The 16,167-nt window shown below is 40.6% G+C and overlaps 1 protein-coding gene across 3 annotated transcripts in view; it reads left to right on the forward strand.

Moving 5' to 3' along the window:
- The window catches only part of pde5ab (phosphodiesterase 5A, cGMP-specific, b), a 129,756-nt gene that overhangs the window by 63,454 nt on the left and 50,135 nt on the right, over positions 1–16,167 (forward strand). For all 3 annotated transcript variants that reach the window (XR_009445776.1, XM_059646114.1, XM_059646112.1), the window contains exons 7-9: positions 9,605–9,672; positions 13,129–13,237; positions 13,356–13,440. Coding sequence is in view for 2 of the 3 variants with exons in the window: in XM_059646114.1 (XP_059502097.1) it covers positions 9,605–9,672; positions 13,129–13,237; positions 13,356–13,440 (262 nt within the window). In the remaining variant the exon portion in view is untranslated. The remainder of the gene's footprint in view (positions 1–9,604; positions 9,673–13,128; positions 13,238–13,355; positions 13,441–16,167) is intronic.

Below are 16,167 nucleotides of genomic sequence, written 5' to 3' on the forward strand. Positions count from 1 at the left end.
CGCCAGGGACCCAGGCTCAATTCCAGCCTCGGGCGACTGTCTGTGTGGAGTTTGCACATTCTCCCTGTGTCTGCGTGGGTTTCCTCCGGGCGCTCCGGTTTCCTCCCACAGTCCAAAGGTGTGCAGGCTAGGCGGATTGGCCACGCTAAATCACTCATAGTGTTCAGGGATGTGTGGGTTATGGAGGATGGGTCTGGGTGGGATGCTCCAAGGGGAAGTGTGGACTTGTTGGGCCGAAGGGCCTGTTTCCACACTGCAGGGAATCAAATCTAATCTAAAAAAAGAGTAGGTTGAGAGGAGATTTGAAAGAAGTGATTGAAGATATGAATCAGTAGAATAATTCAGATGAGATTGTTTCCAGTGATAGAAGACTTGATAACCAAGAATGTAGATTTTGAACTGATGACCAAAAGAACAAGGGTGATATTAGAGAACAGCTTCTACACAGAGAGTTGTCATATGGTATGAAAAGATTCAGTCACTACACTCAAGAATTGGATAAGTATTTGAAGGTGAAATTTTACAGGGCTATGGAGAAAGAAAACATACCAAAGAGGAGGCAAGGCAGAAATGGCCGAATAGACGTCTTATAAGTTGTATTTTTCCAAGATTCTATGGCTAATTCAGCACATTATGTTAAGCAGAATATGCCATATCTAAGGGAATGTAGTGTTTCAAATTTCATGTTTTATTTTGCTTGTTTTTGGGCTTAATAAATTGAAGCATGACAGTCTGGAGAATGACCTGCGTTCTAAGGGATCTGTATTCAATGGCTACCACATTGCACTCATAGGCACTTGAAACCTAATGTTTTCCATTATAATTGCAAGCTGTTGTGAGAGACAAGCGAAGAGATTGCAGGGCATAAATGTTAAAATCCTGTCTGGCCACAGGAGGGGTGCCAGAGGACTGGAAGACAGCTAACATGGCACTATTATTCAGGAAAGATGGAAGATGTAAACCAGGAAGCTATAAGCCAGTGATTCCAACATCAGTGGTAGGGAAACTATTGGAAAAAAATTCTGAAGGACAGAATTAATCCACAGTTGGAAAAGCATGGGTTATTTAAGGACAGTTAGCATAACCTTGTAAGAGGAAGATCATGTCTAACTAATTTGATTGAAATTTTTGAGTAGGTGACGAGTTGTCAAGATGAGGATAGTTCAGTTGACATAGTCTACATGAACTTCATAGAACATAGACAGTACAGCACAGGAACGAACCCTTTGTTGTGCTGATCATGACACCAGATGAAACTAATGCCTTCTGCCTGTGTTGGTCCATATCCCTTCATCTCTTGCATTTTCACGTGTTTATCTAAAAGTCCATTAAATTCTATTAGTTTTACGGTGTTAGGAGGAAGGTATAAAGGAGATGTCAGAGGGAGGTTCTTCACCCAGAGAGTTGTGAGCTCATGGAATAGTTTACCAGTGGTAGTCATGGAAGTGGAGTCATTAGTGACATTTAAGCGACTGCTGGACATGCACATGGACAGCAGTGAATTGAGGGGAATGTAGGTTAGGTTATTTTATTTTTGGATTAGGATTATTCCACGGCACAACATTGTGGGCCGAAGGGCCTGTACTATGCTGTACTTTTATATGTTCTATGTTCTAAATGCCCCTGTTGTATCTGCCTTCACCAAGTTTTGGACAGTGTGGAGGGCTGTTGTAGGTTGCAACGGGACTTTGACAGGATGCAGAGCTGGGCAAAGAAGTGGCAGATGGAAATCAACCCAGAAAAGTGTGAAGTGATTCATTTGGGAAAGTGTGAAAAACTTGCCCCTCACACCTCCTTTGAACTTGCCCCCCCAACCTTAAGTGTATGTCCCTAATATTAGACATTTCAACTCTGGGAAAATGATTCCGACTGTCAACCCTATCTATGTATCTCACATATTTTATAAATTTCTATCAAGTCTCCCCTCAGTCTGCGTCACTCAAGAGGAAACAGCCTGAGTTTTTCTAGCCTCTCTTTATAGCTCCCACCCTCTAATCCAGGCAGAGTCCCAGTAAACCTCTTCTCCACCCTCTCCGAAGTCTCCATTTCCTTCCTGTGATGCAGCAGCCAGAATTGAACGCAATACTCTAAGTGTGGTCTAATCAAAGTCTGATAAAGCTGCAACATGACATTCTGACTCTTGTACTCAATTCCCTGAACAAAAAGGGCAAGCATGCCATATAGAAATAATGGCAACTGCAGAAGCTGGAGAATCCAAGATAACAAATTGTGAAGCTTGATGAGCACAGCAGGCCAAGCAGCATCTCAGGAGCACAAAAGCTGACATTTCGGGCCTAGACCCTTCATCAGAGAGGGGGATGGGAGGGGGTTCTGGAATAACACAAGCACCTTTACCGTTCTATCTACTTGTGTGGCTACTTTGAGGGAGCTATGGACTTGAACCCCAAGATTCCTCCACACATCAATGCTGTTCAGAATCCTGCCATTAACTGTATATTTTTCCTTGACATTTGATCTCCCAAAGTGTAGCGCTTCACACTTACCCAGATTAAAGTCCATCTACCATTTCTCCGCCCGTATCTGCAACTGATCTATATCCTGCTGTATCCTTTGACAACTTTCTACATTATCTGCAATTTGACTGATCTTTGTATCATCTGCAAACTTACTAACTCACCCATCTACAATGTTATCTAAGTCATTTATATATTATCACAAACAGCAAAGGTCCCAGTATGGATCCCTGTAGAACACCACTAGTCATGGTCCTTTAGCCTGAAAAACACCCTTCCTCCACTACCCTCTGCTCTCTACGGGCAAACCAATTCTAAATCAACGCAGCTAATCACTGTGAAATCCATGCATCTTAATCTTCTTGATGAGCCTGCCATGAGCAACCTTGTTGAAAGCCTCATGAAAATCCACGTAAACAACACCCATGGATCTAATCTCATCAATCACATTGGTCACCTTCTCGAAAAATCCAATCCAGTTAGTAAAACATGACCTGCCTGCACAAAGCCTGTTGACTGTCCCTAATAAGGCCATGCTTTAACAAGTGTGTGTAATTCCCATCCCTAAGAATTCTCTCCAACTACTTTCCAACCACCAATGTGAGATTTACTGACCTGTAGTTTTCTGGATTATCCCTACTTCCTTTCTTGAACAGAGGAAAAACATTGGCTACTCACCAGTCCTCCAAGACCTTTCCAGTAGCTAGTGAGGATATAAAGATCTTGGTCAAGGCCTCAGCAATCTCCTCTCTTGTTTCCCTCAATAACCTGGGGCAGATACCATTGGGCCTCGGAGACTTATCCAACTTAATGCTCTTCAAGAGATCCAATACCACTTTTCTTGATCTCAAATGCCCAAGCATATTAGCATGCTCCACACAAATCAGACTGAACTCCATATGTTTCAAGAAAGCTTTTGGGTAAGGTTTTGCATGACAGACTGGTTAAGAAACTAAGAGCCCATGAAACCCAAGGCAATTTGGCAAATCATCTCAGTGGCAGAAAGCAGATGGTGATGGCCGAAGGGTGACTTTGTGACTGCATTTGCGTCCCTGAAAACAAAGTGAACTGATCATGTAAGCCATATTTGTTGCTGAGGCCAAAAATAAAGTGTTGAAGGGCTGAGGTGGTGTCTGAGTCTGACAGCATGTATGCTGATGAGAGCAGTGTGAACCAGGAAGAACTGAAGAATGGACTTGGAGAGCTAGAAGCGGGCATGGAAAAGCCTTGGCAAGTAGGATCAAGGAAACCCCCAAGGCAGTCTATGCTTGTGTGAGGAACAAGAGGATGCCCAGAGTGAGGGTAGGGCTAATCAGTGAGAGTGGAGGGAACCTGTGCATGGAGTCGACGGAGGTAAGGGAGATCCTTAATTAATACATTGCTTTAGTATTCACCATTGAGAGGGACCTTGAAGTTTGTGAGGACAGTGTGAAACAGGCAGATATGCTTGAACAGTTTGATGTTAGAAAGGAAGATCTGCTAGAAATTTTGAAAGACATGAGGATAGATAAGTCCCCTGTGCCAGACGGGATATACCCAAAGTTACTATGGGAAGCGAGGGAAGAGGTTGCTGCCCCGTTGGCGATGAACTTTGCATCCTCACTGTCCACTGAAGTAGTACCAGATGATTAGAGGGTGGTAATAGGGATAATCCTGGGAATGACAGACTGATCAGTCTTACTTCTGTGGTGAGAAAATTATTGAGGAGGATTCTGAGTGATAGTATGTATGATTATTTGGAAAAGCACAGTTTGATTAGAAATAGTCAGCATGGCTTTGTGAGGGGCAGGTCATGCCTCACAAGCCTTATTGTCTTCTTTGAGGATGTAACACAACACATTGAAGGCAGAGCAGAAGATGTGATGTATATGGATTTTAGCAAGGCATTTGATAGGGTTCAGAAAGAAAAGAGGCATGGAATTCATGGAAATTTGGCTGTCTGAATACAAAACTGGCTGTCCAATAGAGGACAGAGGGTGGTAGTAGATGGAAGGTATGTAGCCTGGAGCTTGATGACCAGTGATGTTCCACAGGAATCTGTTCTGGAACCTCTGTTTTTTGTGAACTTTATAAATGACTTGTATGAGGAGCTGGAAGGGTGGATTAGCAAGTTTGCCTATGACACGAAGGTTGGCAGATTTTGGACAGTGTGGAGGTCCGGTGCAGGTTGCAACGGGACTTTGACAGGATGCAGAGCTGGGCAAAGAAGTGGCAGATGGAATTCAACCCAGAAAAGTGTGAAGTGATTCATTTTGGAAAGTCAGATTTGAATGCAGAATACAGAGTTAATGGCATGATTCTCAGCAATGTGGAGGAACAGAAGAATTTTGGGGTCCACGTCCATAGATCCCTCAAAGTTGCTACCCAAGTTGGGAGAGTTGTAAAGAAGGTGTATGGTGTGTTGGCTTTCATTGGCAGGGGGAATTTGTTTGAGAGCTGTGAGGTTATGCTGCAGCTCTATGAAACTCTGGTTAGACTACGCTTGGAATATTGTGTTCAGTTCTGGTCGCCTCATTATCAGAAGGATGTGGAAGCTTTGGAAAGGGTGCAGAGCAGATTTACCAGGATGCTGCCTGGACTGGATGGCAGGTCTTATGAGAAAAGATTGAGGGAGCTAGGGCTTTTTTCATTGAAATGAAGAAGGATGAGAAGTGACTTGATAGACAAGATGATGCGAGACATAGATGGCGTGGATAGCCAGTGACTCTTTCCCAGGGAAAAAATGGCTATTATGAGGGGACATAATCTTAAGATGATTGGAGGAAGGTACAGGGGAGATGTCAGAGGTAGGTTCTTTACACAGAGAGTGGTGGGCTAGTGGAATGCACTGCAGGCAGTGGTAGTGGAGTCAGATACTTCAGAGACTTTTAAGTGACTCTTGGATAGGCACATGGAGGATAGTAAGATGTAGGGTATGCAGGGTAAATTGATCTTGGCAGGGTAATAGGTTATCACAACATCGTGGGCCGAAGGGCCTGTACTGTGCTGGACTGTTCTATGTTCTGTGAAACATACCAACATACTGGCTATGAGGCATATCACAACAAGCACAGGGAAACACACTGTGAGTAGTCATGCTCTTTTCTGGCCACCACTAGCCCTCCTAGGGATTAAGAAACTTGATGACATGCACACCCCAGCAGGCCTTGGACCTGGCAGCCCAGCTGTGCAGGTGGATGGAAGAGCAGTTACTGATAATGCATGAACAACGGAGATGGTGAGGATCTCCACTGAATGAATTAAAAAGTGTATGCCACAGAAAAACGCAGAACATCCAGCCCAGGAGCCTGATCTATTCTGAATCATGGTTGATTATCCCTTTAGTGCCACTTTCCTGCACTATGTCCATACCTAATAAAGTCCTCAGTCAACAGAAACCTTGCATGTTTGGTCTAGAATCTGCTCATTGATTGAGCTTCCACAGCCTTCTGGAGCAGGGTATTTGCAAAGTTTCACCACCAATTAAGTAGAGAAATTCCTCCTCATCCCAATCTGAAACGGCGTGTGATTATCTTTCCTGATTCAAGAGTCTCCTGACAGCAGAAACATCCTTTCCACATCCACTGTTTCATGCCCTGTAGGCATTTTGTAAGTTTTAATAAGATGTCTTCTCATTTTTTGAGACGCGAGAGATTACAGCCCCAGTTTCCCAATATCGCATCATAAGACATTCACGATACCTTAGGGTTTAATCTGGTGAACATCTAGTTGTGCTCCCTCTGAGACAAGTATGTCCTTCCTCAGGTAAGGAGACCAAAACAGCACTGAATAATCCCGGTGAAGTGTCACCAAGGCTATAAAAACTGCAGCAAGACATCTTTACTTCTGTACTCGAATACTTGAAGTGAACCCCAATATCCTGCTTCCCTTTCAAATTGTTTACTGTACTTGCCTGGTACCTTTTAGAGACTTCTGTACATGGACATTGCAATCCCTTTGGACATTTTCACTTCCCAACCATTTAAGAAACATCTTGTCTTTCTGTTTTTGCTACCAACGTGAATAACTTGATACCTAATTACATTCTATTCCATCTGCCATGCTCTAGCCCATTCAGTTAGCCTGGCTGATAGATTTTGAAACGTCATTATACCCTCCTCACACTTACATGCCCACCCAGTTTGGTATAATTGATAAATTTGGAGATATTACTGTTAGCCCTGACATACAAATTATTCATTTAGATTATGCACAGTTGTAGACCCAGCAATGACATTTGCACTATCCCGTTTGTAATACCGTCTTCCTGAAAATGCTCCATTTGTTCCTATTTTGCTTTCTCTCTATGATAAAATTCTCAATCCATACTAATTATTCTCTGCACCTCCTCTACACTCCCCCCTCCCCTTTCCATGCGCTCTAATTTTATTCACTAACCTCCTATTTACGACGTTATTAAAAATCCAAATAAACTACATTGCCTATATTACAAATAACATTCTCAAACAAGTTTTCAAACATGATTTTCTTTTCCCAAATCCATGCTGACTCTGCCCAATTTTACCATTCATTTCTAAACGTTCATTAATCACATCTTTTAATAATCAATTCGAATGTGTTCCCTACTACAGACAACATCAGTCTGTAGTTCCCTGCTTTCCCTCTCCTTAATTAAATGATGGATTAATATTTGCCACCTTCCAGTCAGAAGGAACCCTTCCAGAATCCATAACATTATGAAAGATGACCACCAATGCATTCCCTGTCTTTAACGTTGCTTCTTTCAACACTTGTGATGGAGCTCCTCTGATCTAGGAGATTTATCAGCCATCAATCCAACTAACATTTCAGCTAAAAATGGCATGAGGGGCAATTTTTTTTATACAGAGTGTGTTTCATGTGTGCAATGAACTTCTTGATGAACTGGTGGATGTGAGTACAATTACAATGTTTAAAAACATTTGGATAAGTACATGAAAGGGACAGGTTTGGAGGGATATGGGCCGCGAGCAGGCAGGTGGGACTAGTTTAGCTTGGGAACATGGTCGGCACGAACTAGTTGGACTGAAGGGTATGTTTACATGTTGTACGACTTTCTGACTCTATGACCTCCTTATTGGTGCTAATTTCTTTTTGTTCTTCAATTAAACAAGTCCTTTAGTTCCAGGGATATTTTCCGTGCCTTTTTATATGAAGATAAACATAAAGTAACTGTTTTGAGAGGTGGCCATATGAAGGTGAAACAGCAGAGATTAGATGGTGACACTGACTCTTGTAGATTGCAGAAGACCATTGACCTTCTGACTACCCTGCTGGACACGTCTCTTCTTTCAGGTCACAGCACTGTCCTGGGATCCAGGCTGGCTGTTTCTGGAGGATGAAACAGGTAAAAGAGTAGAAGATGGCACGAGGAATATTACTATGTGCTATGATAAACTGGTCTCCATGAAGCTCTCTCAACAAAACATTTTTATCAGCAAATTGGTAAAGTTTTGCCTATTGTCTCTCAAATCAATGTGACCTATAAATAGTTGCTACATGTAACAAACTGTGTCTTGTTAACCACAAAAAACCTCCTGTAGTTCGACCAAAAGTAGCTTTCCTCTGCTGTGTTAGATCAAGCAGTCCCCATCACGTCCTATACTTGAAGAGGGAAGTTGTAGAGATCTTCTTGGTGAGTAGCAGTTCATAGAGCATAGTGACTGGCATACTCATACACCAATTATAACTGAACATAGGCTCCAGAGCACCAAGATGGACCTTTCAACCAGCTCGGTTTGGCACTCAACAGTCTCCAGAGGAAGAAGGTGCAAGTGCAGCTAATATCTCTTTCCAGTACTGCCAGAAGGAAAATCTTTCAGTTCAGGGATCTTCCTCCTGAGATAATCTGTACACCCAACAAGCAAGTGAGAATTTGGGGCTAACCAGTGATTGAGGCTGTCCCCTACATTCATGTCATGGCTACTTATACATCAAGGAATTGTCCTTTCTAAAACACAGGCCTAACATAATTTGCAGTAATTTTCAAGACAGATTGTTACAAAGGAAAGTAACTTGCGCTCTGCTCTATTGGAAGAAAAAAGGTTTAGCAACCTTCTAAGAAATTATTTTGCTGGCTATTATAACAAGGCATTAATGTCTTCAAAATATTATCCTCACTAAACAGCAGAGGAAATGGAATTTCATACAATGTTTTTTTAAAAATGCACAAATTTGCCAGCCTGATAATGAGTCTATTCTTGAATAGTAGTGGATTAAAAATTTGATTTAGTCAGGTAAAATGATGTCAACTACTATGTGTGCATTGTGTTTATAGCAAGACTGTGTTGTAAGATGAATCCTCACCGCAGCTTATCATGATTTAAGATCTATCTAGTATTTTTGTTATCACCATCCTTCTTCCTGATAGGGATCTTCAGTGCATGCTTGGTCTAGCATAATGGAGGAAACCCACCTGCTACGAGAATGAGAAGAGGAGTTTGTCTTAAACAAAATGTAATTTATTGTATGATAGCAACTAGGTTCATTAGTAAAATACATTGTTATGAAGATAGTGACGGAGACCTCTGTGTTGGATATTACTTCTTTGAGATGTAAAACTTGCCCCTGACCTGCACCCATGTGACGTCAACATGGTGAGCAGTACTTAATGTATTTCTCAATATTAATCTATTCAGGCCCTTTTAACAGGGAGGTGATGGCCTAGTGACACAATCACTAGGCTGCTAATCTTAGGGACCAGAGTTCGAATCCTGCTGTGGCAGTTTGTGAAATTTGAATTCAATATAGATCCAGAATCAAGAGACTGATGATGACCATGAAATTGGTGGAAAAACCCATATGGTTCATTAATGTCCTTTAGGGAAGGAAACCGCTAGCCTACATGCGACTGTAGACCCACGGCAATGTGATTGATTATTAACTGCCCTCTGACCAATTAGGAATGAGCAATAAATGCTGGCCTAGCCAGTGACACCCTCATCCTGTGGATAAACAAAAGGAAATGTCACCTCCCAAATATTTAAACTGGAATGAATTCAGGGTTAATTTAGTCCTCAAAATTAGGGCTTCGTTCGATCAAGTTTGTAAACCTTATTCAATTAAGTTAGTTAGTGCTTCAGTTCAGATCCCTGTCGTATTTTCTTGTTTAATTGAATTAATCCCCTGATGAATTTATTTTTAATTTTCAGGATTCATTTTCCAGTGTCTTCCACATGACTTCAGCCGAGCTTGGCGATCCATCAGAGTTCCAGAGAAGGTAACATACAATGTCATTCATCATCCTTCCATTACACATGAAAAATGAATTAGGAATGATGATATTTGCCTCAGCATTCAGCTTTTATCCCATCAAAACAATAGCTAAAGCTTCAATCTAATTTACTTTTATCAGAAAAGACCCTCTGGGAACTCACGAAAGGAAGCAATAAAAACATTTTGTTATTGTGCCAGATGATTCCCAGTGTCTGCAACAGGTTATTTGACATGTTTTGAAGCAGGCAGAGTAATTTGCACTGAGTCAAGCCATTCTTTGCATTACAGTTTATATAATATTTTAAACAGCCCACTCAAACCTTCCCTGATGATTCTTTCATCAACCTAAATCTTATGAAATCAAGCAAATTGCATTTTCTAAGCCTCGTGGACACTGTGAGAAAGTCAGAATAAAAATACAATTCAAATAGAACTACTTAAGATTCTCAATTTGTGGAATTATGATAGCAGTGAAAGTTTGTAAAGTCTACTCTATAAGGTTGGGTATCATTAAGAAACGTTGGAGCAAATCCGTTGAGGAGACAAATAGGCCATTTTAGCTGTGAAGTGCTGGTGATATGAGTTTGACACAATAGGCTGGATTTTTCTCTGTTAAAGTTCAAGTTCAAGCAGAGATGGGAAGAAGATAAAAATAGCGATTGAGTCGTCACCCCCAAGCAATTAATTCAGAACTAGGGTGTTCCAGATCTGCTTTTATTAAGGAGATTGTGGGCCCAACTGAGAATTTTTTTTCATTTTCAGGGATGCAGCTGTAGTTTAGCAGCTGTCTGTCTCAAGACCAACTGCATGGAAATGTGAATCTTGGAAGGGGGAAGTGTTTAAAAGATAAATAAAAATGGTTTTTAAAGTTTAAAGGGCTTATTCCTTTGTAATTAAAGGTCCATTGTAGGTCAGCAGAGGAGTCAGACTTAATAATGATGTCAGTTCAGGCGTCCTGACATCACTTAGCACCATGTGGGCATTGGAGCAGGTGGGTACAGCTGTTTGGACCTCAACAGGGGCAAAGCAGCTGGAAATTGGTGCTGAAGCCTCATGGATTGAGGTTATTGGAAATGAGAAGTAGAAGCCAACACTGAAATGGCAAAGCAACAGGCATCAGAAAGCCAGAAGAAAGGGACAAGGGAATCAAAGGAGAAAGGTATACTACCTCGAGTGCAAGATCTACTGGTAGAGGTGAAGGCACTTGTACACGACTGGAACCAGTTATGAAGAAGATGCAGGTCTCCAGATACATGATTACAGATTTCTCTGTGCTTGTCAACTACTGACCTGTTGTGTCACACAATGGCTGCGTATCAGTGTAACAACCGAGGTGATAGATATCATCTTCACCATACCAAACAAAAATCATCAAAGTCATAATAATGACAGCATTGCAGACTCAGAGGGTACTAGATCCAGACCCTGGAGTGTTCCGGTGGTGCCCTCCAAAATCCTAAGGCTGAGGACGAGACCAAGAATATTCTTGTTGCATGACAAGGAGGCATCCTATTGTCAATTTCTGGAAAGAGGAACCTCCCTTCTCTCCCTTGCACTCTTGAGGACCAGTCTTCCCTGTGCCTGCTATGTACAAGCTCCCTCTGTTAAGGCAAGCACAGGCAATCAGTGATGGCTGCTATAGGTTGTCTGCAATCTGATTCTATTCCTGCCTCCACTTGGTTAACTTGGTGGGAAATCTACTTGCATCCCAATTGAGCGATTACCCCATGAAAACTGCAACTGGCCAAATTTCAGGTCAATTCTGATTCTAACCCCAGAAATACCACTTCCATTAGGAAAATCCACACCAATACATCATTTTTACCCTTAAAGCCTCCAAATCCCACTCTGTAACTTAGCTGAGAACAAACAAAAATGAGCACAACACTGCTGGGAGGATTCATGTAAATTTTGAAATGTCATAAAGCATGTAACGAACATTGCAACCGAACATATTTTGCATAGCTAACAATAACAAATATCTCTTCCATTCTGTTATCTTTATATCTGCAACAGAGTGCATTTTTGTTATGTGCTTTCACCTTCCTACGGCTTCAAACTACATTATTAAATCTGGACTTTACTTCGGGTAGATTTGCCTTTGGAAGAATGGGAATACTTCTATCTGCTCTCACCATGAGCTAACTCATTTTACTGAATCAGGCTGGTTCAGTTCAGTTTCTGGTCATTGGTAACCACAAGGTTGCTGATAGTATGGGATTAAGCTGTTATAATGCCATTAAATGTAAAGAGGAGTTGGTGACATTCTCTCTTGCTGGAGCTGCAGATTGCCCGGTGCTTGTACCATGCGAATGTTACTTCTCACTAATGAGCCCAAGCATGGATGTTCTCCAAATCTTGCTGCACATGGGCTGCTTCAATGGCTGAGGAGCCATGAGTGATGCTGAACATTGTGCAAATATAAGTGGCCATTGTTCAGCATGAAAACTGCGGTGAAAAAGGTCAAAGAAACAATCTGGGACAAGTCTTAGGCAAGAAAATGCTGACTGTATTTGGTTTAGTTCTCCATGCATTATGTCATGGCAAATCACCATTTAAATCTAAATATGCATTTAATAAAAATATGGTGGAAAGGCTTACTTTTCTATTTGAATTTAGTACTTCATGCTAACTTCAGATCATCAAAAGAAGAGGCTAATACATGGGGAATCTATTTCTCTTTAAAACAAACATGGGTATGTTTAACCTCCATAACCATTGTTTAAATGTTATGATATCTTATCATTCTGGTATTAGAGAAACATGTGGCAACCTCCCATGGAGATCCAGTGAAGTCAATTTAAATATATGATTGTGTAAAACAAGCAATGTCATATTAGCTGCTCATATAAGGACCCTGATTTTCATTTTACAGGCAGCAAGTCCGACTCTGCCTACTTTCCATAACCACTCAAAGTCAAGATTAATTTCAATTGCTTTGACAGCGCCATAAATTTTTCACAAATTGATGTTCGAGTTATGGTGCACTTTTCCACCTAAGTATAACTCCTTTGAGATGACAAAACTTTTTTGAAAAATATATTTAAAATGCACAGTTTTAAAAACAAATCAACTTTGAGCCTGATTGCGAGTCATCAAATGGATGTAAAATACTAATATCACTTAGTTTAAGTTGATTTAATTAAACTGACAAAACATTTTGCAAATAAGAGAAAACAAAATTTAACATTTCATAGCAAAGCCAATATTAATTTTCGAGGTATCTCCAAAAAGTGGGCAAGAATTTTGTTAAAACCTGGACATGTTCATTTATAGGGATGACAAGGTGTAGAGCTGGATGGACACAGCAGGTCAAGCAGCATCAGAGGAGCAGGAAAGCCGAAGTTTTGGCTGCTTGACCTGCTGTGTTCATCCAGCTCCACACCTTGTTATCTCAGATTCTCCAGCATCTGCAGTTCCTACTATCTCACGTTCATATATATGTGTTTCTTTTTAACAGGAGTTATGATACAAATAAAATCAACTACATTTTTGCAAAGTACACAAAAAGCACCATGGAAACTTTGAATATTCCAGATGTTAGCAAGGATGCACGGTTTACATGGACAGTAAGTGGGTCTTAAATAATGCCAACAAATTACAGCTGATTTAATCCAAGGACTTTATCATTTGGTGATATTTGGATATTCCCAGTAGCTTTTAACCCTATTTTTATTTGCTTGATAGAGTGAAAATGCAGAAAGTACAAACAAACAAATAAAAAGCTTGCTCTGCACCCCAATTAAAAATGGAAAGAAGAATAAAGTGATAGGTACTGGAGCTTCTCTGAACATTTTAATGTACGTTTGTGCTGGTTGTATGTGTGGGATTTGTCTGCATGTCAGTACTTTTCATGAGCAATTCTTCAGATGATTCACTTCATTCATTAAAGTCATAACAAACTGCAATAAAAAGGATGAAAGTTTTTGACTGTCTGCTTTCTAGTGTACTAATTTTCTTAGATTGCATAAATTATTGAAAAGGCATGAGTTAATAAATCTTTTTTAATCCATAGAAGTTTGCCTGTTCAAAGAAAGCTCTTCCCTTCTGAACTGACCAATTTGTTGTCTTAGTATCGGCAGTATTTCTATAAATAAGTTTTCAAATGGGAATCATTGAAGAGATAAATTTGACGCCTCTCTCTTTAAGTGACTAGTCGCTACTAGTTTTTTAAAATTTGCATAAACTGTACTTTGTAGGAAGAATTAATTAGTTTACTTGCAAGGATAACAAACTTGTGGAGGAGACAAATGAAGAAATGTTCTTGATGAGTTTAACACATCACTCTAGTCAACGAGTGGAGCTCCAATTAATACCACTTCATGTTTTCATGAGGGAAGTGTGAATGATTGTTCCAAGAATAGAATGTGTGTTTCGAAAGGTTAGATAGCCAGACAAACAGGCATTGTTTGCATTAATTTCTCAGTACTCTGGGAATTTACGCCATTAACAAAATAGGACAGTAGACAGAGAAATGAAAATGTGTCTGTAAAATAGAAAATACAGCAGGGTTGCTCCCCAAATGAGCTACCTGACTTGTTTATTAATGGGCAGAACATTTCCACTGAAATAAAAGGAGGCAGCCAGGTATGTCATTTGCACTGCCTGCCTATGAGACACCGTCCCATTCCTGAGTCTATTTTCCAGGAGGTGGGATTGTGGCTGGAAGAACTAACTGCCTACAGCCATGGTTGGCCAATTAACACAAGTGAAAAACCATTTAAAGCTTTGTGGGCTCCTCTGAAAATTCAGAAACAGTCCAACTGCCTATAGATGTTGCGCACCACCGCCCCCAACCCTGTCCCCCCAACCCCATACAATGGCGACCTGGCAGCAGGAAACTTTTTTATTATTTTTGATGCTTTAAAGTTGACACCTCAAGAAAAAGGTGTTTTGTTTTCCTTACCTGCAACAGCCACCATCCAGTCCTTTAGGATTGGACGACTTTGTGGTGACTTGCCACTTACAATAGCTAACTGTGTGAATACCTCCTGGCCCATTCAGAGAAAATCATTTTGGGGAGAAATTTCTTGTCTTAATGTTCTATTGATCTTTGGAACTTTCTAATCTAGACATCTGTGGATACTCCAATGTTAAGTATACTTAAGGCTGAGATAGGTTCTTGGTCTTTTGGGGAAACAAGATATATGAGTAATGAGCAGCAAACTGAGGTTTATGGCAGATGATCAGTCTCACTCATATAGAATAATGGAGCAGGCTCAAGGGCCATTATGGTGTATTTCTGCTTCTGTTTCATATTTTCTATATAATGAATACAATGTTACCACTTATATAAGTGTTCATTTTTGTATAGTATGTTAGTTTTATAATTTATTTAGAATTGAAAAAAAAAGTATTTATTAGACAAGCTGTGAATCACTTATGATTGTAAATTGAAGATAAGTGTATAGTTCTTCAGTCGTTATATTTTCACTTTTTACGTTTAATAAGCATTAACTGTATTTATATTACCAACTTAAATACAATCTATATAATAAGACATTTGTCCACGAGCATTTGAAAATGTCTGTTATATTTCAAAGTATTACGCTAACAAATTGTATTTGACTTGTAAAAATCTGATGGGCACAAGTGACAAAAAAATGTGAAGGGCAGTAGGACAGAAGTTTTACCCAAATATAGTTCCACAGATGTCACAGCCAAGTTGCAGTTGAGCTGAAATGGATTAATGAGGAGAGCACAAGACTGATGAGTCATGAGATCCCATAAGGGTAGATTTTCTCGCAGAGTAGCTCCAAGTAGCCGCAGAAGTGTTCACCAGCATCACTTCAAAATCTAGCAAATAATGAGGGGAATTTTCCTCTCATTACAAAGGAATGCAGGGAAGCACATTTGTGTGCAGAGATTTAATTCCCTAAAATTGACTCCTGGATGGATTTTCATCGTCATTTCTTTCTGTTGTTGCTTTCTCCATAACGGTCTTTGAGGCCAGAGGGAAATCCCATTGACATGGTGGGAAAGCCATTAAGTCAATTAACAGTTTCCTTGACTGCACGTTCTGACTTTCTCAGGTTAGGTTCCATGGTGTGTCTGAATGTCACCAGATTAAAGGAGTCATTGTTGACTGAAACTGACCTGCCTGCAACAGTATAAAGACTGAAATAAGTAATTATGCAGATAGCTGGAGTGAAAGGTGCTGACACAATTCTTTCAACCTGAATTTGCTGACTATTTGGGAAGCAGCAACTTTAGTAGCTTTTAATTGCCTATGACGATCAATGTCAGCAGCTTACAACTTGCCTGTAACATGGTACTATGTGTTCTATTGAAGCATGGCTCCGGCTTAGTTCAACCCAATAACCACAGTGACAAGGACATCATTTCTGACAGCAGCGGCCGCCTTCCCCACAAACATGTGCAGCTCCAAGGAATGAACAGGGCTGCGCCTTGAGGAACTCTTAGTGTTGCACATGGGAAGCATTCTTCCATTCAAGATGTGTGTGACCACTCATTGCTGATGGACTTTAAGGGGATTACC

Source organism: Stegostoma tigrinum, chromosome 1 (assembly GCF_030684315.1).
Source record: "Stegostoma tigrinum isolate sSteTig4 chromosome 1, sSteTig4.hap1, whole genome shotgun sequence".
Lineage (NCBI taxonomy): Eukaryota > Metazoa > Chordata > Chondrichthyes > Orectolobiformes > Stegostomatidae > Stegostoma > Stegostoma tigrinum.